We start from the raw sequence: 25,413 nt of genomic DNA on the forward strand, positions 1-25,413 counted from the left end.
GAGAAAAGTGTTAATGAACTGAAGTAAATGGGGGCCGCGTTTAACAACACCAAAACTATATTGAAATGTTCGTTTACAAACTCTCACATAACTCGTGCAGTATAATCCATATCTCATTCATCAGTCTAATGCTCACTCCGTGGAGACATATGAGAAAAACAAAATCTTCCACAAGAATTCAATGTAACATGGGATGAGTAATTGATACATAAATAGTCATTTTGGGGGTTAAGTATTCCTTTAAAATTTAAACATAACATGAATGTGTTATTAAGAAAGATTAAAATGTGAAATTACAACAGACTTGAAAATGGCCATTTTGATATACAATTGTCTATAATCAAATGATGATATATTCCAATACAATAATATAATTAATAATGAAATGATATTTCATAATTATGATTTGACATTTTTTAATCCTTGGTTTGTTAATATAGTACATATACATTTTTCCTACTTATTTCAGAATGTCTTCTCTATGTATTTACTGTTGAACTTTGAGCATCCATACTTTACAGCATGCAGTTCCTAGTAAGTGTAGTTATACAAGTCCCATACATTTAGCTTCAGAACATATTTGTCAATGATAGGTATCGGATTATAAATGATTTGATCTGTTTCATTGTTATCGGTTATGATGGGGACTATACCAGTGGCGTGTCCAGACTTTTCTGAATGGGTTGATTTGATCGACCTTCGCTCAGTTGAATGAATCAGTGATTTTTTTGGCATTTCTGCTGAAAAAATTACTTCAATTAGTTAGCAAAACTGCTGCCAACAAATTTTTCCGTCAATCAACTTATTGATTAACTGACTGTTGTCTCAAATGTATCATCTATCATCTACATCTATGATTTGAGTAAAGACCATCAAATAGCAATACATTCATGAGCATTGTTAGAAAATCAAACTCGTAAGACAACCAACTGAGGAAAAATGGACGTCATGACTTTGATACTGTGTATTTGATCTTCTTGTTTGCTGGTCAGCAAACATGTCTCTATTGTAGCTGTTTCCCATTAGAAATTAGCGAGCAATTTCAAAATCTTAAAACCTCCTCACAACTGCATAATACCGCAGTGATATATATATATTAGTGCTGGGCAATGATTACAATTTTTAATCGTGATTAATCGCATGATTTGTTAGCGATTAATCGCAATGTTATGTGCAAAATTCAATAATGAATTCAAAAGTAGTGTATTGCGCACTTTTATTTTAAAAGTACTGCTATATGAACAAAAGGGCAATAACATTTGGTTTGCAAACACTTTAAACAAATAAGGTGCTTTTTAACAGCAGTATTCCCTTTACACAGTAGCAGTTATAATACAGTTATAATGATTCTGATAATAGATATTCAGCCGGTGTTCACAACTTTATCTTCATGTGTGTAATGGATGCAATTTGAAATATACACCTTGAAAACTGCAAACCGATCTACGTCATGTTTTTTATGTTTGTTAAATTCTCAGTAGCGATAACTAAATGATGCTTATTAAACATATTCCACACAAAAACACTTTAAAACCTCGAAAAAAATAATTTAAATTAATCATTGCCTTTTTTGGTATGAACACGCCACACAAACAGCTGTTCACCGCTCGCTGCCGGCCGGTTCTTGTGTTAAAAATGTCCACTTAATAATAGTAAAAAAAAAACTGCGTTAATGCACGATAAAATAATTGTCGGCGTTAACGCGATAATAACACGTAAACTTGCCCAGCACTAATATATATATATATATATATAACAAAGGCAGCTAAAAGCACTTTGATGGATTACTGTTCCTTGTTGCCAAGTCTGTTGGTTTTCATATATACTATACTGGAATAAACCGAAACCAGAGGAACCAGTAGGAAGTGTATCCTAAAATAGATGGTATGCTTTGGGAAATGGTTTCGCAACAATGTAAAGTACATACAGCGAAGCATGCAAAACTACTGGTCCCTTCGAGATTTGAATCAGATTTCTGTTAAGAGTTCATGTTGAGGTTAGCGTGAGACAGAGTGTATCCCAGATGGGAGTGTGTGTTTTTGAGTCCCGTCCGAGTTCACCCAGCGGTCTCTCAGTCCTGCCGCGTGCAGAGCCTTTTCCTGCATTTTTTGTTCGGCCAATCTTTCTCCTTTAGTGTCAAGGATTAGTCTGACACCTCCCGACTCTCTGCCTTTCAAATAAGGAGGGCTCCCGCTGAAAAGCTGAGAGAGTGCTCACCATGTAAAGCCGGTACTCACACTGCTGACGCTCCTCATCCTTGCCCTTCGTCTATCTCAGCTCCTGTAAAAAAAATCCATGAGAAGTCCCCAGTGATCCCCGTGGATGTGAGAGGAAGAATGTGTGGTTTTAAAGGACTTTGGCTGTGGAGCGGCTGTGTGCAATAATAATGTCCATCTCAGTCAGGAGGCCCGGCAAGGAAAAGCTTATAGTGCTGTCAGCATGATCTTTCAGGAACCCTTCTCTTCCAGTGACCATTTCAGAAGAGTTTGCAAAGGATTGAGGATGAGGCAAGCTGTCAAATCTAGTGGCAAGAATGGGTTGTGGTTTTTGAGACACATCATCAAAGAACCCTGTCTGACATCATTCACCTTTTTTAATGGGAACGGTTTGAGAATCACATTCAGTTGTGCTTTTGCCAAGTCCCTTTCTGGTAGATTTGGAGAAATAAAATGGTAGCAGCTTTCTGTGTAGTCGTTTAACGCTAACACACTCTAACACATTTCATATTACATCATCTTGTTTCTTGTTTAAAAAAAAGAAAAAAGAAACAGATTTTCACCCTGGTAATACAGTATCTCCACAACTTCTGGTCGGATTACGAAGAAATTCAGTATGATCCTCAGAGGATTTCTAATCATCTGTATGACCTAGTTTCATTTTCTGGTCAATAATTCCCTTGAGTCGAAGTTTAAATCAATGACAGGGTATCTCCACTAGACTAGAGCCCCTTTTACATACACATGGCCTGACTCAGTTTGCCCTTCAGCCCTACATGGCGATTTGCATCTCCACGACGACATGGATACCCTGCTTGACTGGACTTGCATCGATGGGTCTTGGGATGGGTCTTGCGTTAATGGGTGATGGGTCGTCTGGTGGCCGTGGGTAACTAGAGCTAAGTCTTCAGCTCTTTAGTTTCAACATCATTTCCATGCACACACATCTCCTGCTTTCCTACAGAGCTTGATTAAGTGTAGTGCAATTTATCATTTTTAAAAACATTGAATCAACCCAGGAAAGGTAGCTGTGATAGTATGACATGCTCCTAACCATGTCCCTTGTTCATGAACGTATCTGTAATTTTGTAAAAGCTGCACTTTCCTGCACGGCTTTTCTCCTTTCAATCGCCTCCAGCGCTGTATGTAGTTCTCTTCATACATCCATTCTTTTAATACACTCTGCTCCACCTCATCTCTTTCTTCTCCTGTCTGCTTGCTCACGCCCACTCAGCACACTGAATGAACATTGTGACGGTGCGTACGCGCATGCGACCAGTCACGTGTGATGACAGGCAGAGGTCAAACTATCAAGTTTCAGCAGGCAGGGGGGCTGACGGTCTACAGTTCTGCCTCGTGTCGTTTTCGCTTTGATTTACACATTTCATTTTGAATTTTGTATACTGCTGGGCAGGCAATCCTGGCCAATCACCTGCCCACCGGGAATTCTCCCTGAGCTCCGGTGTTTCATAGTAAACGCGATAGTTCTCTTCAGACACAAGTAATACATCAAGATGGCAGTATGCGCTAATAAAAGTGAGTTTGTTCCCAAAATCGGCACCGTGGGTAGTGCACACACAAACATGGTGATCTATGGTGTTTACCCACACCAGTCAAATCTCTCTCTAGTCTTGTTATCAGTACGAGACCGTGCAGAGGAATGAAGCCGACGCAGAAGTGCCAAAAACTGCAGTAGCACGTGAGGTTGACTCCAAAAGCGAGTCTTAATTCTCCAAAAGCTGGGCATAATTGAGGGCATGGGCACTTTGAGAGACAGGTGGGTGCCGTTTCAGGTAGCAAGCTATCTCATCTGCTACATCACCTTTGCCGCCTCAGCTCCATAGACGATCCACCTCTTTGTCCATTTTTGGATGAGCCAAGAGTTACACTGTGTCGCAAGATGGCGACATCCAGAGCCACCCACTTTGAGCTTCACAAAGGCTCCACTGAAACCTATGGGAGACATCACGGAGACTACGTCCATATTATTTGCAGTCTATGATCAACATGAGAGCCATCTGGGACTGTTTTGTATTGAAAGCATTACAGCTATTTCAAGACTCTGGTTCTGTGAAGTCTTGTCATCTGCACTTTAAAAGGCAGGTTTGCATAGAGATTGGCCGAGCATATTCATGCTACCAAGAACCCCGTGACCTCAGAACCAACTTCACAAACTTCTCATTATGCTGCTTGTGGTCCAACACCTTTGTGTTGTAACAAACAATGCAGCCTCTCGGGTCCACTAGCAGAGCTTGTTTCCCGAGGAATGGTTTTGCAGTCAATATTTCAAAAGTCCAAAGATGCATGACTGTATACCCCGTCATTAAAATCTAGACTGTCTCAATCCTTCCTTGCATATCCAAACAGGCCATGTAGTGCTCATTGCCCTGGCATGTCTCTAAGAGATTGTTGATTTGAATCTGTTTTTGTTCAACATGGTCCCCTGACTCCCAGGCATTGTCAGCCAGCCTGAGCCGACAGTAGCGCCGCCATGTCGTCCGTGTCCCTGTATGCGGAGTGATACCCAGGGCCTTTATCAGCTGCAGGTCCAGTGCACTGAGCCACATGTTAAGTCAGGTGGAAACCTGTGACTGGCAGCAGATAGGTTGGGGGAGCATTTTAGAGGCAGTGTTAAAATTAACCAGCGTAATGAGGAAATAAGTGACTTATTGGCGCCACACTCATTTCCTTCATTAAGACTGATATTTATGAGCATCCATTAAGAGCGGAGCAGCCACCGCTACAGCTCCAGGTTTATGGAGCGTGAATTGTCACCTTGTTCCAATTATCTGCTACCTTTCAATGTGGTGAATGTTTAAACATTCAGAGAAAAGGACAAGGCACATCATTAGTTGTTTTGCAATGTGAAAAAAATAGAGTAAAAGGAGAGGCTCGTCTGGGCTCGGCAGCGTTGGGTTATTTTTATTCATCAGAGCAGCAATTAGTTGATTAGAGTAAAGATGCTCAGTGGCGAGGAAGGTGTTGGAGAATTACATGCCCCAACCATTAAATATGTTAGTGCTTATAAATTATGTTGAAGCAGTTTCTTTCTGGTTGAACAATTTCTGTTTCATTTGCAGGCTTCCATATAAGCTTGTGAACGCAATACAAGCTGTTTTCTTGATCTGTAGTCAGCACTGGCATTGATGCTCCTGAAATTATCAGTCATAACAGACTAAAGACAAAAAAATTGATTCATCACGTAGTTGTGTTGCCTAACCATAACTAAGTAGTTTTGTTGTCAAAGCCTAACCAAGTAGTTGTGTTGCCTAACCATAACTAAGTAGTTTTGTTGCCAAGCCTAACCAAGTAGTTTTGTTGCCAAAGCCTAACCAAGTAGTTTTGTTGCCAAAGCCTAACCAAGTAGTTTTGTTGCCAAAGCCTAACCAAGTAGTTTAGTTGCCAAGTAATGTTGTTGCCTAAATATAACCAAGTGGTTGTGTTAACTAAACCTATCCAAGTAGTTTAGTTGTCTAAGCCTAACCAAGTAGTTTTGTTAACTAAGCCGATCCAAGTAGCTGTGTAGCCCAAACATAACTAAGTAATTTTGTTGTCTAAACATAACCAAGTGGTTTTGTTGCCTAAGCCTTACCAAGTAGTTTTGTTGCCTCTACAGAAATAAGTAGTTTTGTAGCCTAAACCTAACCGAGTAGTTTTGATGCTTTAACAAAATCAAGTTTATTGTTGTCAAAGCATTACTGTGTAGTTTTGTTGATTGATGAAATAAATAGTTTTGTTGATTGATGAACTTTAATGATGCGTTTAAAACTGCAACTGCAATTCCTTTAAAACATAATTGAAAATAGCTGTTTAGTTGTAGTGCAACATAATTTGTAGAGACAGAGTTGCCTTGTAACCCCTCATCATTAATTGCAAAGTAGCCATGTGAAGAAGTAGAATTATCCAGTGATTTACATTTATACAAAAATTGAAGAAAGTCGACTTGAGATCAGCGTAGCTAGCTAACCATATGACCTCTGCATCTGAGCGGTCACTTTAATTAATGACCGACATAACGTGTATCTTGACATTTGCTGGTCAAAAACCTCGTAACTCCATTTGAGCTTAATTTTGGTCAAATGTCAATAAAATAATTAATTACACATGCAAGTATCTGACTATATATAAAGACACAATACCAACTTTGATGAGCCGGTGTTCAATTATTAAAAACAGTAATGATTTTAGACAGAACCGACTGACAGCCACAAAATGCCAGATTATTAACTAGTGTAGACTTACGATGGCAAATCTACGAACACAAAACATGTAAATAAAGCATCTTTGGAATTACTGTGTGCTAGCATTTGTCCCCTTTTGGTAGAGGGCAACAACCTCCCCACACCTCCTTCCCCTGCCGGTTTCTCTACTGAAGGCACAGAGACCAAACTGTTACAAACCCTTTATCCAACTAGTAAGACACAAACAAGCGGACCTCAGCTAGTATCTGCAATGTATTTACTGGATTTTGAATTGGAATCTCACTTCCCGTTTGTGAAAAGTTATCACATTACTCTAACGTAATTCACAGAGTTGAATTTAAAATAGTTTTGTTGAAATTGCATTATAACTAATAGTCGCCATTATTCATCCACACCGCTTTTAAGTATTCCACAGAAAAATTAGAATTCTACTAGTGATATAATTAGTGAAATAGCCTGATCTTAATATTTTATTATTTGCCGCTCATGTAAGAGCCATCTTGTTTTCTTAATAATGTGTGCTCAGGACGAGAAGATTTGCTTCTTCGGAACAAAATGCCTCCAAAGTTTGCCGGAGTCACAGCAGGACAGAGTGCAGACGTGCAGCAGCGATGGTTCTTTTCAAAATAGCTCTCCCACAGATGTGTGTTGACAAGGCACAGGTCGCACCAGGTTACACAGTTCTTACATTCTTTGAAAATCCATCAGTTTGCCAAAAGATGAGAATGATAATTACCTGCAAGTTGTCATAATAAACTGTTCCTTGTAAGAACATTCAAAAAAGGATCTATCTGATCCAGATGATGTATACATTTTACAGCAAAGAGCTGAGATGAAGACGACCTCATGACAGTTAGTGGTAGCTGGCATGATAGTTTGCCACCACGTGTGGTGATATCAACGGACAAAAAACGCCGTCGCTCTGAAAGCAAAACTCTGACTCCGGGGCTTTTTAAACACCAAGATATCACGCGAGGATTATTTCTCCTCGGCACGTTCTCTTCTCAACATTGTTTTTAGTTTTTTTAAATGTCATGTATGGCATGAACACGTAATTGGTTGTAAATATATTAAAAACAAAAAGGAAACAGGGTTTGAAAGAAATGAAAAACCTGACAGGAGTCACTTTTTCATCACATGTGTGCACTGGTTCCTCAGATAGAAATAATGAAACGATTTCATACGTTGTCCCCCTCGTCCGCCCTCATGGCGGACGAGGGGGACACAACTGGGAGATGGGTTAGGGCCTAACCCATCTCCCAGTTGTGTCCCTCTCATCCGCCGTCATACATCAGCACTAAAGGAAAATCTAATCTCCATCTGTTTATAGGACTGTTTTACTGCAAAGATAATAATACAGTTTAGTAAATACAGCATTATAATCTGCTTATAGCACAATATAGTTATTGTTATGAGCACTAATAACTATTCATAATGCTTTATAACAATAATCAGAACACATTATAAAGCATTTTACAATGACCTATAAGGTCAAGTAACAAAGTAATACATTATAATCTTTTTTTATACTGCATTATGAATGATTATAATGTATTTGTCAAGCCGAGGGGCAGATCCGGGACTCAATCGCAGATACAGACACAAGAGACGATGTGAAGTTTAAACTTAGGGAACTTTACTGGAAAAAAGATCAAAAACAAACTTAAAGTGACTCCAACAGAGTGGGGAAAAATATCCACAAATAAAAGAAAGGCACAAATCAGGAGTAAACTCTGGAGCACCGAGAAAACACGAGGGAGACACAATAAAGGAACAGACGGGGGAATGAACAAGGACGATCTGACAACAAGAACAGGGAAAGCAGGGGAGTATATATGTGTGGGGTGATGAGGAGATTGAAGCACCTGGGTGGACTGGGCAGGTGAGAAGGATGAGTGCAATTAGGGGAAACACACACACACACACACACACAAGCTGTGTCTCAATTCAGGGGCTGCATCCTTCGGAGGACCCAGCCTTCGCGGTCTACGTGGGCCGCGTCCTTTGAGGACCGCAAAGGCTAGACCGTGCGGTCTCCGAAATGAGACGGCCTACGCTACAGAGGAATTCCTGTTTGCGTCAACAGCTGTTCCCGCCCCGCCCCCCTCTTGCTGCTCCCGTCCCTAAAATCCCTGCTCAACAGGATTATATATATAATATATATATATAATATACACACTATAAATATATATATGTATATATATATAATCCCTGCTCAGCAGGATTATAAATATATATACATATAAATACATTAAACTAAAACCTATTCAGTATATATACTGGAAAGGTTTTAGTTTAGTGTTTTAATCAGTTTTTTATCATATATTCAATAATTAATTCATCTTTTTCATAATATTGTTTTTCTATATTAATAATCAGTTAATTAAATCAGTTACTAATAACTAATTTTCAATCAGTTATAGTTCTGGTAATTAAATTAATTTATCAATAACTTTATTTCATTTCATTCACACATACATATATATTTACATGTACATATATATAGCAATCCTAAGGCAGAAGAAATCAATCAAGACAGTTAATATTAACAGCAGCAAAACAAATGTCAGCAAACGTGTTTATTAACTCTCAGTAACACATATGCATATACTTTATATTTTTTAAATAAGTTGAACATTTATCAATAATGTTCACACAGGGATGCAAACTTAGAAGATTGACACATTTTACACAGCAGAATATATACATATTCACATAGAAATCATTTACATGGATGTCTTATGTAAATTTAAATAAATAAAATAAAAAGGTAACAGTCAGAACTGTCATCTCTGTGACAGCAACATTAACACATCAAAAGGATCTACTGGTTGTCTTATTAGTGAAGGCTTATTGTACAGGATGAGAGCTCATGTAACTGTAACCTTAAGTACAGGATGGTCAAATGGAGATATTACAAATGGACTAATGTCTTAATTCAAAGCTACGGCTGCTGAATGTTTGTCCATTGTTCTCCCCTCAGCTCCTGGCTCTCTGTAACAAAACATGAACAGAATCAGCAAAATACTCAAATTCAGTGTATTCGTGTAGTTAATCTCAACGTTTGAAACGTTACCGGACTTAAAGTGATATTTCAGGTTCACAACCTGTCTACCTGTGCTCACGTTGGTCCATTTATGTACATGATATGAAGTATAAATCATCTGTAAAATCATCACAAACTCAGTAAGATATTATTCAACCTCTGAGGTTTGAAAGTGAAGTTTTTAAAAGTTAATTTACAAGGCTTTACTACGGTCGGATGCAGGCAGCCGAGCTGCCGGTAATAGCGCACCGGCACGCAATGCATCTTGGGATATGCTGGGCCGCGAAGCATACATCAGATGTGTCCTCCAAATCTCCGACGAGAAGGCTGCATTGAAGGACTCTTCAACAAAAATGCGAAATGGGACAGCACTAGTCGCAGCGCTGTGATGCAACCGGTCTACGAGTGCAGCCTCCGCAGGATGCAGACCCTGAATTGAGACACAGCTACAGACAGACACAGAGACACAGGAACACAGGGGGCAAAGCCTAAACCATGACAGTATTACAACTATTCAAATGATAATACACTGATCTGGAAATGATCAGTGTATTTGTGTTATTTGGCCTTATAAATCCTTATAAAATGCTTGATACAGTGTTGTGATTGTTCTTTAAAGCATTATGAATATTTACAAGTGTCAAATATGACAGTACAACCATAAAATAACGATACACAAAACAATTCTGTCAAAACAAAAATAAAGTTACGACACAACATGGTCATGTTACGTTTTCAGGCATTTTATCTTGGCCTATAAATATGGAATTTGACTCTGATCTGGAGCCTAATAATGCACGTTCTTTTATCTTGTATGACTGTGTTTCTCTTTAAGCATGATGTTCCACTCAGTCTTCATAGTTCATCAGCAAAACAGTACAACACCAGTTGTTATATTCATACCTGCAAACTTGTCACTTTTCGGTGAAATTCACCGTTTTGAATCAAAAAGATATCATCCACGTGAATCGTGTAGATCCGTAGAGGTTTTTTTTCGGGGGGGGGTTGTCAACTGGCCAGCCAGCGTTTCTCAGATTGGAGTGAGACGAGGAGAAAATGTGATGTCGTGATCTTCGTAATAGAACATCTTTGACGTGTCGAGTCTTGGCCAATCAGCGTTCAAATGTGTACAGCGTCTTCATTTCCCTCCGTTACAGTCTAAGTTACGTTATGTTCCGTTACCGTTCAGACTTGCTGGGTTAAGTTAACGTCCACTGCATGCGGAACTTTGTCGACTGTTAACGTTCGTCATTATCGCGATTTAGAAGGAAAAAACGTAACGTGATGAAACATGCAGCCCTCCAGTGTTCCACTGCGGTCATGTGGTCCGTCATCCGCGGAACCTCGGTCACGTCAGCCGGCACTTGAAATGTAATGCTCGTCTATTCGATGTGCTACGGTACGGGTGCTTTGATAGCCAAAAAGCCCCGAAATAGACCTATATTTCATCAATAATTTGTCCAATTTGATATAACAAGTAAAAAACAACGTCATTTTGTACATTAAGTGAAATATAACAATAATAAAATCTGAAATTACACTGCTGTATTATCTTTAATTGAAAAAGGGTTCGAAAATTATAATATTACCTAATAATCATCTTTGATCTCTAAAAAAAACATTTCCTTCATTGGTTAGCTAAAATTTCCGTTGGAGTTATGTTCATGATGACCCCATGTATCTCCATGTCAAATGTAATGTAATATTACTATACAGTTTTTGAGAATATTTGATGTAAAGTCAGCTCAAATGACATTTTCATATTCATAATTTCCCTATATTTTACATTTTATAAAAATGAATCCTTAAGAGGTTATGTCAATATTTCACTTGATTCTTGTTAATGACGACCCTCACTATGGACATGAATATTGTCATGAAATATTACTGTACAGTTTTTGAGAAAATTAGATGTAAAATCAGCTCAAATGACATTTTGATATTCATAATTTCCCAATATTTGACATTTTATAAAAATGAATCCTTCAGAGGTTATGTTAATATTTCACTGGATTCTTGTTAATGACGACCCTCACTATGGACATGAATATTGTCATGAAATATTACTGTACAGTTTCTGAGAAAATTAGATGTAAAGTCCGCTCAAATGATATTATGATATTCATAATGTCCTCATATTTTAAACTGTTAAATAAAGATATGATAAGATAATCCTTTATACCTTTTTAAACAGTTCCTTAAGAGGTTCTAGTACATTTTCAATGGATTCTTGTTCATGATCACTCCGACTACATCCATTAAAAATCCCATGTAATTTTGCTGTATGTCTAATGTTTTGATTGTCTATATTATTAAGCTTAGTAAAAGCCTTGGTCTTTTGTGTCATTTTGGACATATATAGCTCTACCTCCCTCTACGTACCTCCTTAGTGTGGTGGTGATCAAAGGCATTGTTCTAAAACTAATGTATTTGGATTCGGATTCAGTTGGAACACATACTGTATGTGGATTTAATTGTTGTACAAACAGCATTTCCAGTCATTGTTTTTTATTTTTAAAAGCAGGGATTTTTCCATCTGCAGGCTATCGGCATGGAACCATCTGTTACAGCTGTCACACTGAATCTGAAAAAGGATAAAATTGAAACAACTTAGTAAAGACAAACAGGAATTCACCCCAAAAGCAAACTTTATTTATATTTGAAATTATTTTCATCATTTAATCAAATGGGACATTGTTATTGTCATGGTCACAGCTTTTACAATGTTGTTTTTATTGATTGACAATCAACAATAGGACAGGTCCTATATCTGAATTTGCCAGCTGCCATGGTGCAAATGCAAGGAAAAGAGCAAGGCAGAGTATATGGACATATCAGAGTGGCTTGGTGCAGATGATAGCAAGTGTTCCTTGAGATTGTGATGGACAATGAAGCCTCTTTGTCCTATGTATTTAGTTAATTTGAAATTGCACACATATTCCTGGAAACTCAAAAGAAGGTACACCAATCTTGTTTGCATTGCCAAGATTAAAACAAGAGGTGCCCTAGTGTTAGAGGAGTAAACCGCAATATCACTGATATGACTCTGAATGGCGACCTTTGTTACATGACATTCCCATTCCCATTCCATTCTCAATTAAATCTACAAAATGCCAAAACAAAAACTCAGATCCATTAACAAATGCACAAATACAATTAACTACAACAACACCTTACCCATTCAGTGATAGCAGGTCCTGGAGTGGGTAGCTTTGTGGCAGAACACATGGCACAGTTGTTTTCGATGTCAAAAACTAATTTAGAAACATTTTAGATCTTTAGTAGTACAATATCACAGTATAAATAAATATGAAGAAATGCTGTCACACACCTGATGCTTCGACTATTTTAAGTGCCACGTGTCGACGTTCCTGCACCATCTCTTTTCTTGTTGTCCCAAAGGCCATGTTAGGTGTTTAATATGAATTAAAATAGAATATTTAGGTAGATAACAAAAAAAAACAGCTGGTAGGAGCAAAAGGAATATCCTCGTCTTGGCTGTTTTCTCAGATGTTTTTCCTGGATATGTTATTTTTTTCTGTCTGTTACCATCAGTTCTGTTTGTATGTGTTGGAATTTAACAAATTAGCCTGCATTAAATGTATTTAAGTACTGCACATAAGTAACATTTTTACATTTACTTAATTTTGTCTTGTGAAAATTGTAAAAAATTGAATACAGTTTCACTTGATCATGCACTAAAACCCGCATTTTAAAAAACATTCTAAGGGTAATACATTTACCATTTTGTAAAAAAGATTGTTGTAACACAAACACATGCCTACATGCAGACACACACACAAAACACAAACACATAGCTCTATCTTTATGCAATCATGATTAGGCTCATTTGTACTGTATAGAAAGACAGACAAAATTATTGCAATTGCTATAAAGTTTTATCTTTAATTGTCATTGTGACGAACCCTCCCTTCCACCAGGGCTCTGTGTCCTGTTTTCAGGTTGTCTCTCAGGATGGTAATCTGCTGCTGATGAGCCACACCTGGGCCTGCTGTAGGTCCCACCTTTAAAGGCTGACACTCTTCTTTGGCTGGGGGTCTCTCCTCTCTGTCTCCTGTGTGGGCTGGCTGGCTGGCTGGCTGGCTGGCTGGCTGGGTTATTTGTTCTTAAATTAATGTCTATTTGATTACTTTTATACTCATCTTGTCTACCTCATGTTGCGGCCTTTTGAGCCGGGTTGTGACATCGTGCTGAAGTGACTATTTTTTAAATAAGCCATCAGGTAAAAAGCATGCACAGCATATAGCTTAACAATACAACAATTTTCAAACATACAAACAATTCAGTTCTAACTAACAAAATCGACTCATGAAGAAGCCATAGTGGCAAGAACTTTACCAGCATTCACAAAAAAAGACAGCTAGCCACAGATAGTCTAAGAAACACTTTTCTTCTAAATGGTTAAGTACATTAAACTACAAACACACTTGAAGCTGCTGTAACCATAAACACAAGAGTTAAGGCTGTGTCTTTCAAAAAATGTCCAGGATTTTAAATTGGCCACAGCCCATATTCCTAGGCAGTACCCAGGACATCATCCACTTGCTATTTTCACTAAATAGCTCCTTTAGTCTCTTTGCAAGACCACTTCCGTGTTCAACAGATTTGTAGAGCCTCATCATATTAACGACACTGTCGAAGTCATGGTCCAAGTAAAGCATTGCCATGTCTTTATCAAGGCTTAACTGCACAATATATGACAGCAATTCTGTTGGCAGGAAAGTTTCTTGTAAACTCTCTTATGGATGTGTATTTATAACCTGTCATATCGGAAAATTCTAAAAAATGAATGTAAATTGAGCTGATTTTGCCTTTAATTTTCTCAAAAACTGTACAGTAATATTTTAAGACAATAATCATGTACATAGTGAGGGTTGTCATAAACAACAATCAAGTGAAATATTGACATAAGTCAATATTTCAATGGTTATAACCTCTTAAGGATTATGTTTTATAAAATGTCAAATATTGGGAAATTATAAATATCAAAATGTAATTTGAGCTGACTTTGCCTTTAATTTTCTCAAAGATTGTACAGTAAAATTACATTATATTGGACATGGAAATATATGGGGTCATCATGAACAGAACTCCAACGGAAATTTTAGCTAACCATTGAAGGAAATGTATTTTTTTACAGATCAAAGATTATTATTAGGCAATATTATAATTTTCGAACCCTTTTTCAATTAAAGATTATACAGCAGTGTAATTTCAGATTTTTTTATTGTTGGATTTCATATAATGTACAAAATGACGTTGTTTTTTTAACAAATTGGGCAAATTATTGATGAAATATAGGTCTATTTCCGGGCTTTTTGGGCTATCCAAGCACCCGTACCGTAGCACCACGAATAGACGAGCATTACATTTCAAGTGCCGGCTGACGTAACCGAGGTTCCGCGGATGACGGACCACATGACCGCAGTCCGTGTTCCGGTTCAGTTCACGCGGTCACTCATTAACGTTAAACCGGAACACCAGCGCATCTGGTTGCAGGTTGTTGTTTTTTTAACTCAAAGTAGAATGAGGATGATTTCGTGGTCAGAATAACTTTCATGACCACGAAACATGAGGCCCAGATACTGATGAGATGATGAGATGATGAGGTCAGAGAGCTTCAGGGAGAGGAGGCTGTCTGTAGCGCAGCTTGATGCAGGGCTGAGTTGTGAGTGGAGCTGGACCTGGATAAAGGTGGAGGTCTAAACAGACGTGAGTACAGCTTCCTGCTGTCACAGTATTTTAAATACATTGATAAGGCAGGGTATGCTAAATGCAGCCTCTGCTCCAAGGAGATGAACTACAGCAACAAGGGCTCACATGCCCTCTCATCACACTGTTCACACTGTTCACTGTGATGACCACAGCCAGTGTACTAACAGTCCCAACAGTCCCACGTTGCTCCCAAGAACCCTGAAGTAATGAGAGGGTTAAGGAGCCTGTACCTTCATTTCAGCAGGTTGCTAATGCAGAGGTGTGTATAGATCACAGATATTATTTTACTCTTGATAAACTACTTTAGCCAGAGTAGATTATCATTTTTATTTAAATAATTGAACTGGGTTGAATGCATATTAATTGCAAATAGAAGATAGGCCACAATTCTAACAGCTTTACAGTAACAGAGGAAGTTACAGTTTTTCTCGATTGCTAAGACACATTTCTTGAAACGGTCACCCATTTTCTCAAAACTGTAAACACAAAACCTCATCTTCAAGCACTATTTACAAAACCTCTGAATCCTCTTGCAAAATGAAACTTTCGCCTCAAAACAGTTTTACCTGTGCTCAAAATCAAACACTGCTCTCAAATCATAAACAAAGTGATCAAAATAATATACACTATCAAGCAGTCAGTAAACAATACACCAATAAATAGAAAACACATTGTTCAAAACATATAGTTCTCAGGGAGAAGAAGATTTTTAATCTCAAAACAAATTTCATATGAACGAAAACATGTTCTATTACAGTAGCTCAAAATTGATCAGAAATTACTACTGTGCTTTGCTCTTTGAAATTTATTTTGTTCTTCCTCCTCCTTGTACCCCTATTTTTACAGTACTGTACCCTGCATCTCACAAACGTGTCCTTTGTCTCTGTGATACTATAATTCTTGTTCTTTGTTGATATGAAACTGCAACCAGTCAAAATCTATTGAGCAGTCAGTACTGTTACTGTAACAAATAGAAAGCACGATGTTCAAGGCCATACAATTTGTTTATTGTACATTATACAGCCTACAATGCACTGTAGGCCTACTACAGTATACAATACTACAGTAAAAGGGACAAAAATCAAAGGAGTCAACATGTCATCAATGTGCTTCTTCTTGTCTTTGGGCTGGGTCAGGCCAGAGCACTTCGTCGACATCACAAGCAATATTTTCTCTCCTGAGGCAACGGGGGAAGAAGCCTCTTGTGTGCCGTATCCAGCCCTGACATGATTCCTCACCTATATCACCACAGGCTAATTCCATGGCTTGCAGCAGATTTACTCTGGTGTAGGTTTGTCTATCATACACTTTCCATCTCCATGAGGAGAAAAACTCCTCAATCGCATTCAGGAAAGGCGAGTATGGAGGGAGGTACAAGGTCATAAACTGACCATTGATGTTAAACCATTCCCTTACCTGAGCAGCTCGGTGGAAACTGACATTGTCCAGCACTATCACATTGGTGGGAATGGGATTCTCATTTAGCTCTTGACCCTGCTGCTCCAATAAAATATCTCTTAGATTGGCCAGAAATCTTAGAAGATGCTGGGTGTTATATGGCCCGAGTGTAACATGGTGATGTAGAACACCATGGTTGCTGATAGCAGCACAGATTGTGACATTGCCACCTCATTGACCAGGGACTTCAACAATTGCCCGCTGTCCAATCACGTTTCGGCCTCTCCTTCTCCTCTTTGTTAGATTGAAGCCTTCTTCATCGACAAAGATTAACTCATGGGGTCTGTCCAAGGATTCCAAGTCAAATATTGTCTGTGTAGGAATACAATATAATGTATGTAGAATTTAGTAAGTTGTACAGAGACAGTGCTATATTGTAGAGTTCAATTAGGCCTACTGTATGCACTTCTGATTCACATACATTGTATGTACTGAAGAGTAATGTCATGTACTGTGTATGTGTATGTGGCAGTACTGTAGACAATCTGGATTACAGTAAATGTGTCTGAATGTACACTTACTTGCACATACTGAGCTCGCAGTTCTTTCACCCTTGGTGAGTTGCGCTCAAAAGGTACTCTGTATACTTGTTTCATTCGTATCCTGTTACGATGGAGGACACGGTCAATTGTGGAAATGCTCACACTGTCGATTCCCTGGAAGTGTGTGTTGTCTTGTATCACTCGTTCCTGGATTTCTCTGAGTCGTATTAAATTATCTTGAAGGACCATGCCCACTATAACGGTCTCTTGCTCCTGAGTGAATATAGCTCTCCTTCCACCTGCATGTGGCAGCCTTGCAGTTCTACAAAAAGTAGATGTGCAGTTACAAAATTTTTTTAATGCAGTACAATACATACAGTGATGAACTTTACAAATGTCTATTGAAACAGCTGCATATAGTGTAGTACAGTAAATTTGCAATTACAAAAATACAGTAGCATACTGTACCTTGTGAGGCTCCATAGAGACTTGCAGGATAACCACCGCTTCACCCGGCTTTATCTTAAATAAAGGTGATAGAAGTACCAAAAAAGCTCAAACTGGTAGAATAGATACCCGCACACTTAAATCTATGCAGAAACACTTGAGAAATGTAGTAAAGTACAATATTTGAGATGGAAATACGAGTACAAGTGAAATTACAGATTTTTTAAAATACTCAACAATACAACTTTGTTAACCAGAGTAAATGTAATTAGTCACTTCCACCTCTGGCATTCGGTTACATAACTAGTTTTCGCCTATAATTCAATGCCACTACCTGCTTTTACAGCACAAAGCAAATCTCACTGCATGTTTAAACATATAATGTAACTGACGATGCTACCTAATGGAGGGTTTTATGAGAATGCATCTGCTTTTTTTCCTTTTCTAGGATGTATTAAAGGTGTATTGAATAGCTTAAGGATGTGTGTGTGTGTTGTAGCGATATGATAAAAACATATACGTGTCCTGCAGTCGGTAATGTCTGCATAGTATTTCCATTCATTCACCTCCCCGCCTGCTTGTTTTATGTGTGTCCTCTCTTTACACCTGCATCCATTCATTTGCCCATTTAACAAGGACAACATTGATTGAGAGAGGTGGTGAGAGGGCCGATTCGATTTCAGGGGACAGGATTGGATTTGATGGCGGGGCATAATAGCTTTCATGGGATTTTTACGGCACTGAATAGTTTAGCTGGGGCTGCCTTGATGGGACCGAGGTATAATTCTAAGAAAGGATCCCGGGGATGGCAGGAGCACAAACATCCTGTTACTTATTTACCCAGCCCGCAGAGCTCTCTGTGAGGAAGCAAGCACATGTGAGGTCGAGACTTACCTTCAAACTAGAAAATAAAATTCCCTTGTAAATCAAGCTCTCACAATCTGAGATTGGCATTTTTCAATATGCGCTCAGATCTATGAGCTGCCACGACGAACAATAGTCGTGAACTGGCCTCGCCAACCTGAAAAGAGAGGGGCATGACCTGCTGTGAATTCTTGTTAAAGACACGGTGGCACTGTGGCACGTTGGCGGTGGCACAAAGGCTGTATATGTGTGGAATAAAATCCAGGCCTTGTGGCAGAGTTGAGATGTATTCAAACTCCACTGGCACACTTTGGGTAATCAGTCCCTCCTAATTCCTCTCCACTTGGTCCGCTCTGGTTTCATTCATCTGTAAATTGCTCTGAGGAGAACAGTTTTGCTACAGTGGGGGACGAATTGTATTCTCTGTATACTGTTCCTTTCTATAATATGTTAGCTTTTGAATTCAACCATTTTCCACTGAGCGATCGTTCTAAAATGGCAAGCAGTTGCTGTTTTATTGTTGTTTGTAAGACAAAATGGAGTTGAAAGTGTTTTCTAACTGAAATTAATTTGGCTTGCTATTGTTCACTTCAATATTGTTCTTCTAAAAGAGATGTGGGATGATGGAGTAACCAAGGTGTTGGTTTGCAGGTGCCACGGGGGATGCTCAGCCTGACACCCTACCCTCGGTGCAGGGCACCTTGCCACACTTCATCCAGGAACCGGAGGACGCCTACATCGTCAAGAGCAACCCCATTAAGCTGCGGTGTCGAGCCGCGCCTGCCTTACAGATCTTTTTCAAGTGCAACGGGGAATGGGTGCACCAGAATGAGCACTTTTCCCAGGAGTATAAGGACCTCAACACTGGTAAGATAAAGCCGGCCTTCTTCCAGCCAATGCTAACATCTAATATGAAGAAAAGGGTGTGCAGGCATCTGAAGATTTGGTATGATTCTTAATAGAGGGGTCAGAGCTATTTCAAATGAACAAAATTTTCCACAAAGTACAGAAACAATACTCGGAAACTGATGCATTCAATGCATTTTCCTCCGCTGCAGGTCAGAAATGTTAAGATGACCACCAGAGGATCAAACCATTCTGTTTTGTTGGCAATGTGTTTCTTTCCTCTCCAAAGATTTTAAGACTTTTAAGAAGACTAGTGTATGTAGTTGCAAAAAGTTACAAAATGTGTATGAAACAAACTCTTATTCTTATTTTATCTATTGAACAAAACAACCACCTTGCTTTTCAAGCAGATCCCTATCTAAACAATAAAAAAGTGTGTGAGATTATGCCCTTCAGACATAACCCGGTCTCACTCCCAACGCATTATGTACCGGGCTGCGGGAGTAAACCCATCCACATCAGTATTAGTGGGTCAGAGCAGCTGACGTGGTTAAAATAACAAGGAAGTCTGCATGGGTTAAACTAACATAGTACTTTCACCCAGTAAACCGCTGTTTATTGTCCTTTGTGAAACCAAGTCAAGGTTTTATTTTGTACAACACTAAGCATCTAACGAGAAAAAAGTGACACGGCGTCCCTCACATGTCCAAAACTGACGCTAGAGGGGTATGTCGACCGGATAGTTTGAAGCTAAGTGACACTGACCAAGAGGCGGTATTTGACGAGTTGGGAGTGGGAATGTGTTGCCAGAAGAGGAAATGTCTAAACTTGGTTGGACTGAATAATAAGAGGGCACGGCGTTCTTATGGGTTTCAGAACTAGTGAAAAACCCTGTTTTATTTATAATTAATACATTTTTTTATGGAAAAATATTTGCAGTATTGTCTGTATCTAATTTAAATTCCTCACTTGAATCCATTGAAGAAACTGATTTTTATTCCTTATCTAGTGATAAGTTACTGTTTAGAGCACAGGCATTGTTTTCTCTACTTTCACCAACAACTTGAGAAGTTGGGGTTTAAATTCAGCAGCACAATACAATACACATTGTCAGAAAAGATATGCCATTTAGTGTCCTTGGAAAGTGCATGAAGGCGAAGGGCTTTTGTTGTGGATTTGAAACAAAGATTCAGTCCCCTCACTGAAAACACAGGGAAAAATAATTTAATTTCATCATGCATTAATGTAGCATTTCACTCTGCAAGTAGATGGTTTCAGGTCCTGACCACAGCGACATATACTGACCTTAAATAGCTCAGATGGTTTGAGCCTAAAAGCCAACAAAGGCAAAGTAGCTTCAGTAATCATAGCTGGGTCAAGCAATATGTGCAGTATGTGCTTATTTTAAGCTCCTTGCATTGCTAGACAGAGGGGGATACTGTGCCACATCAGCAGAATTCAGTTAGTTTCACACAAGTCGTCACTCACAAAAATGTATAGTACTGATTTTCTAATGCTTTTCTCTTATGATCACATACTGCGAGTTCCTCCCAGACTGCAGCTAAAAAAATGGCAGTAAAACTGCCAGTGTATTGCACATATTTTTCTAATTAATATTTCATTTCAGGCTACCTTTGGGGTTAATTTCCAGTGAATAGGTGTTATGGGTCATGCTGCCTTAAAGAGCTTACCTTGAAGCATTTCATTAGTGTGGGTGGAGGGTTTCATTAAACTCTGAGAGGGAACACTGAATACCTTTTAGTTTGGCATGATAATAGAAAAGTGGATACTGACACATTTAACTGCAAAATATTGGTACTGGTTTGGAAAGTCCACATTGGTCCCAAAGGTTATTTGTCAGTCTTTTTTAAAGCTCCTGAAAACTTGTTGTCTCAGCTTTTGTATTAACTTACTTGGTATTAAAGGGGCATTCCAAAAATTATACACATCAAGGGCAGTTTGTTTCATCTTACACTCATAGAAATAAAGGTGCTAACTAGAACCATATGAAGAACCCTTTTATATAGTCTAGAACTCAACCAGGGTGTCACAGTTAGTTTGCCTTTCCCATAGAACCGTTTGCACCCTTATTCTGGTATTGCTTTAATATGTGCAACCATTGGACTCATATCCAGCTGCCTTGGAATTTGAAGAGCTCATTACAGGGCTGGGCTGATGTGGTCAAGCGCAACTTACAACACTCATCATTTCAGATTTTTTAGAGTGGGGATATCATGAAACTAGTTCTACTACCGCCTTTACTATTTCAGTGGTGCAGTTGATATCAATTCTAACAGAATGTTCAGTTATATTAATAAGATAAAGATGAATCCTGCCAAAGATCCACAAAGCAGTCTTGAACTATAATTTCTGAATTCTAAAATGTGTTTATAACAATTGACCACATTGCCCATATATCGTCCTCTACCCCAACATTGATTTTAAATTAAAAGAGTAGTCAGGGCCCTCTGGCACTATGTCCACAAAGGTTGATCTGGTGCAGTGCAACCCAAAACAACCATGGTTCACAATCATAGTTTTGAGGGATCTAGGAGGATCTTTTAACACCCATTCTTTCAACAAGTCTTGAAGAACTCTTTCTTCCAGGAAAGTGTTGTTTGGATAGGGTTTTTAGTGGAAACGTTAGCCTTGCAACGAACCCTTTGAAAAAAGGGTTCTTTAAAAGCAAATTGTGAGTTGTTCAGGGAGAACCATTTTGGACTCCTTGTTTCCAAGAGTGGCTTGTGAAGACAGTTTAATCAGCCCTCCAATCTTTGAATCAAATGAACACAGGGCTGACATCTTTGCATGTGAGTCGTTTATGACGTAAGTCTTGATTGTCGCTAGTCAGCTGAGTCGCTAGTCACGTGAGCCATTTGTCACTCGGTTGTGACTGTGTTTTAGTCTTTGAACTTTAACCCTTTTACAGTGTGTTTTCAGTACATGACAGTTAATTGGAGTATTTTGGTTGCCTAAAAATGTCTTAATCAGTGTTTGTTGTACTTAGTTCCACCATCTTGTGTCACTTCTGTTTCCAAAAGAACAAGATGGCGACAGCCTAAATGACAAAGTCTAGGCTTCAAAACAGTAGTCCATAAACCAATGTGTGATGTCCTTTTCTGACATACAGTCTGCATGCTACCAATCTATGATATATGTAGGTTCCTGTGTTTTTGGTGCTGGACACATAGTAATATATTTCGCGAACTCTGTTGGACCAATTTTGAATTCTCTGTTTCCCAATTTTACGAAAGGGCATTACTAATTCACCGGAGTACCCTTTTAATTCTTTTACTGTATTGATAGAGTCCTACTTCGAATTTAGATTTCCGCTCTCGAACCCTCTCAGCAGAGCACCTGCTTTATTGGCCTGTTGTTCCTTATTAGTATATTAAATGTTATGTAATATTAAGTTATTTAGAAGCCTCAAAAAACCTGGTCCAATTCTAAACTCTATTATGCTTTTAATCATGGTTTTAAAGTCTAAATTGTACTTCCTTGTTATACAATTAAGATTTTTTTTTCATTGGGTTCAAGTCCCAGTTTTGCTCTGTTTATTTCTGTTTTCATGTTCAACAATTAAATTGAGTAGGAGTTCAGAAATTCTATGTTTGGACCATGACTAATCACGGAAGAGATATGTGGACCCTCAGGTGAGACCAGCTGGAAAAAGTGATGCTTGAATACAGTTACAACATGGTCTATAGTCAATTCATGTTCAGCAAATTGTGATAAGAGAGATTCCAGGGCGAGGTTGTGATTTGACGTGTGAGGGAAGCAGTGGCGGGCCATACCAATTAAGTCCAATTATTTTTTGTCAGGTGGAAGTGTGTTGATTAGAGGACCTGACTTAAGCCTCCTGAAGGGATTTCTGGCAAACAACAAAGCCAATGTGACACCTCGGCTGGAATGCTCTGTGATTAGAGGCTGTGAGAAAGCCGTCTTTCTTGTATTCATGAAGGTCCCTCCACAGGAAAGAGGCTTTAATTGCTTCTGGAAGTTCATTATAGTGTGATTGCTGTGCTGTGAAATTGCCGTACGCTTGATAATGGCAAAATTAAATTTGGAACCTGAGTTGTTTGCTCTTCTGTGTGCAGATGAAAAGTACAATAAGAAGTTTACATGGTGGTATTCGTCAGCTCACTTCAAATGCCACATCAATACCGGGCATCCAGCATGGAGGGAAGCTAATCAGTGGATTTGGCAGATAAGAGTGAGAAACTCTACCAAAAGCCTGCTTTGCCTCGAGGCTACAACATGCTGCTGTGTTAACAAATTGCCAAAAATGTCTGTTTCCAAAATTAAAACCAGACTATAAAAACACCTTCTTCCTCTTATAATGTTAAAGTTGAATACATAGGAAGTGAGACACCCAGTTGCTCAATTCAACTCAAGAGTTCTGCTGCGTTCACGTTCTCATTGTAATCGAAGCAATTTGGGGGGAGAAAACCATCTCGGAAGGGATCGGGGTTCCAAGGTGGAACAATCTTTTGGGGAGAAAAGATTGTTGTTGTATTAATGTTGAACACGACTTACTCTCAGCTGGTTATGAAACAGTCTCAATGAAATACTGATGCCTCTAAAGATTCGCCCTCCCTGCAGTTGGAGCTCCGGCGGGGGGTGGAGCGCTCAGCTCCTGGCAGCAGCAGCTCCTCTGGCCTGGAACGGAGGTTCACCTCGCTGCTCCTCCGGTCCCTGCTTGGAGCCAACACTGGCACCGAGCTGCTGGAGGCTCAGGCCCTGCTACTGGGCTCACTGGGGGGAAGGGAGGCATGGGAGAACTAGAACCAGGACTTCATTACATTAATAGAACCTTAATCTGAACTAAATTACACACTGCATTCAAATTAGCATGTAAACATGTCACACAGAACTGCAACAATTGTAGAGGTACTAGATTACTCAATACTGCAATGCTGCCTGCCCAACATAAACACAAGAATAGGAACTCTTGTGAACACATGCAAACTTTCCCGATAGTTAGCCAAAACCACCACTAGCTTATAGGGGCTAGCGAATATCAACACAGTTTAGCTAGATACTGTATAGCTATAACTGACATTACTCAGTCAATTTGCTGATTTTATAACTCGTCCTTACTTGTGCTACTTTTACAGTACATTTCAGCATGTAAAAAAAAAATATATATATACAGTATATTGCGTAAAATCAACAATGAGCTTATATATGCTAAAATGCAAAGTGCCACTCTGGTAAGCCCCTTCTCACAAGATGGTGGTATCAGTGGCCACAATCCATTCTTTGTGAATTTGCCCCATAGTTTTTTAATCCATTGACACTAAAAGTATTGATTCGAGCAGCGTTATCATTATTGAATGATATTTTAGCAGGCTTTGGTCACACAAACAAACAAGTACACTTAATCATATGATTATATTCAATAAGAAGAAGTCTACTAAGGCATTACTCTAAATTATTTACATGAGGACAGTTCTATTAATATTCCTGTTTTCATGCAACAGAAGATGATGTGATTAATGTCTGAGACGCCTCCTCCACGCGTCACAGTTTACCTCCAGTATTCAACCTCAAACCTGATCTCTCTGTCGCGACCCTGATACCACTGTCGCTATCTTTGTGCAAACACTGTAAATAAACCATGCTTTGAGTCATTCTTTTTCCAACATGGGGGGAAATACACACCATTCTGTAATTGGACTCGTTGCTCAAGGAGATCGCTTTTAGCCGCAAAGGTGTTGGCAAATAATGACAAATGCTCTCATGTGCAGTCACAGTAGACATTTTAACACGTCTTGGCAGGAAAAGCACATTAATAATCTAATTAACAACATTGATAAAGACTGCATTCCATTCAGGTTTAGCGGCTCAAGGCTCCAGCATTGTGCATGCTGGCTCCCCGTCATGGCTTACCGTAGTATTAATGGCACCGAGGCATCGTTAATGTTATTAGTTACACCTGTGCTCTTCCTGCTATGGCAGAATGCGTGCCATGGAAAAAGGCCTATTGTTGAAAGAAGGAGCTTTAATGTCATTAGTAATGGATTGCTGCTATGCGTGTACATGTAGACCTAGCTAATACAGAATGAGAAAAAAGCACTGAACCACAATAAAAGGGACAATCTTGGATGCTTTTG

At 39.0% G+C, this 25,413-nt stretch overlaps 1 protein-coding gene across 1 annotated transcript in view; it reads left to right on the plus strand.

Annotated features, from left to right (window-relative positions):
- Positions 1-25,413, plus strand: part of LOC116399015 (netrin receptor UNC5D-like) — a 172,730-nt gene that overhangs the window by 75,186 nt on the left and 72,131 nt on the right. The window contains exons 2-3 of the mRNA XM_031875834.1: positions 19,103-19,407; positions 23,900-24,067. Coding sequence (XP_031731694.1) covers positions 19,103-19,407; positions 23,900-24,067 — 473 coding nt within the window. The remainder of the gene's footprint in view (positions 1-19,102; positions 19,408-23,899; positions 24,068-25,413) is intronic.

Source organism: Anarrhichthys ocellatus, unplaced genomic scaffold (assembly GCF_004355925.1).
Source record: "Anarrhichthys ocellatus isolate YVR2014 unplaced genomic scaffold, GSC_Weel_1.0 scaffold97, whole genome shotgun sequence".
In the NCBI taxonomy this organism is placed as follows: domain Eukaryota; kingdom Metazoa; phylum Chordata; class Actinopteri; order Perciformes; family Anarhichadidae; genus Anarrhichthys; species Anarrhichthys ocellatus.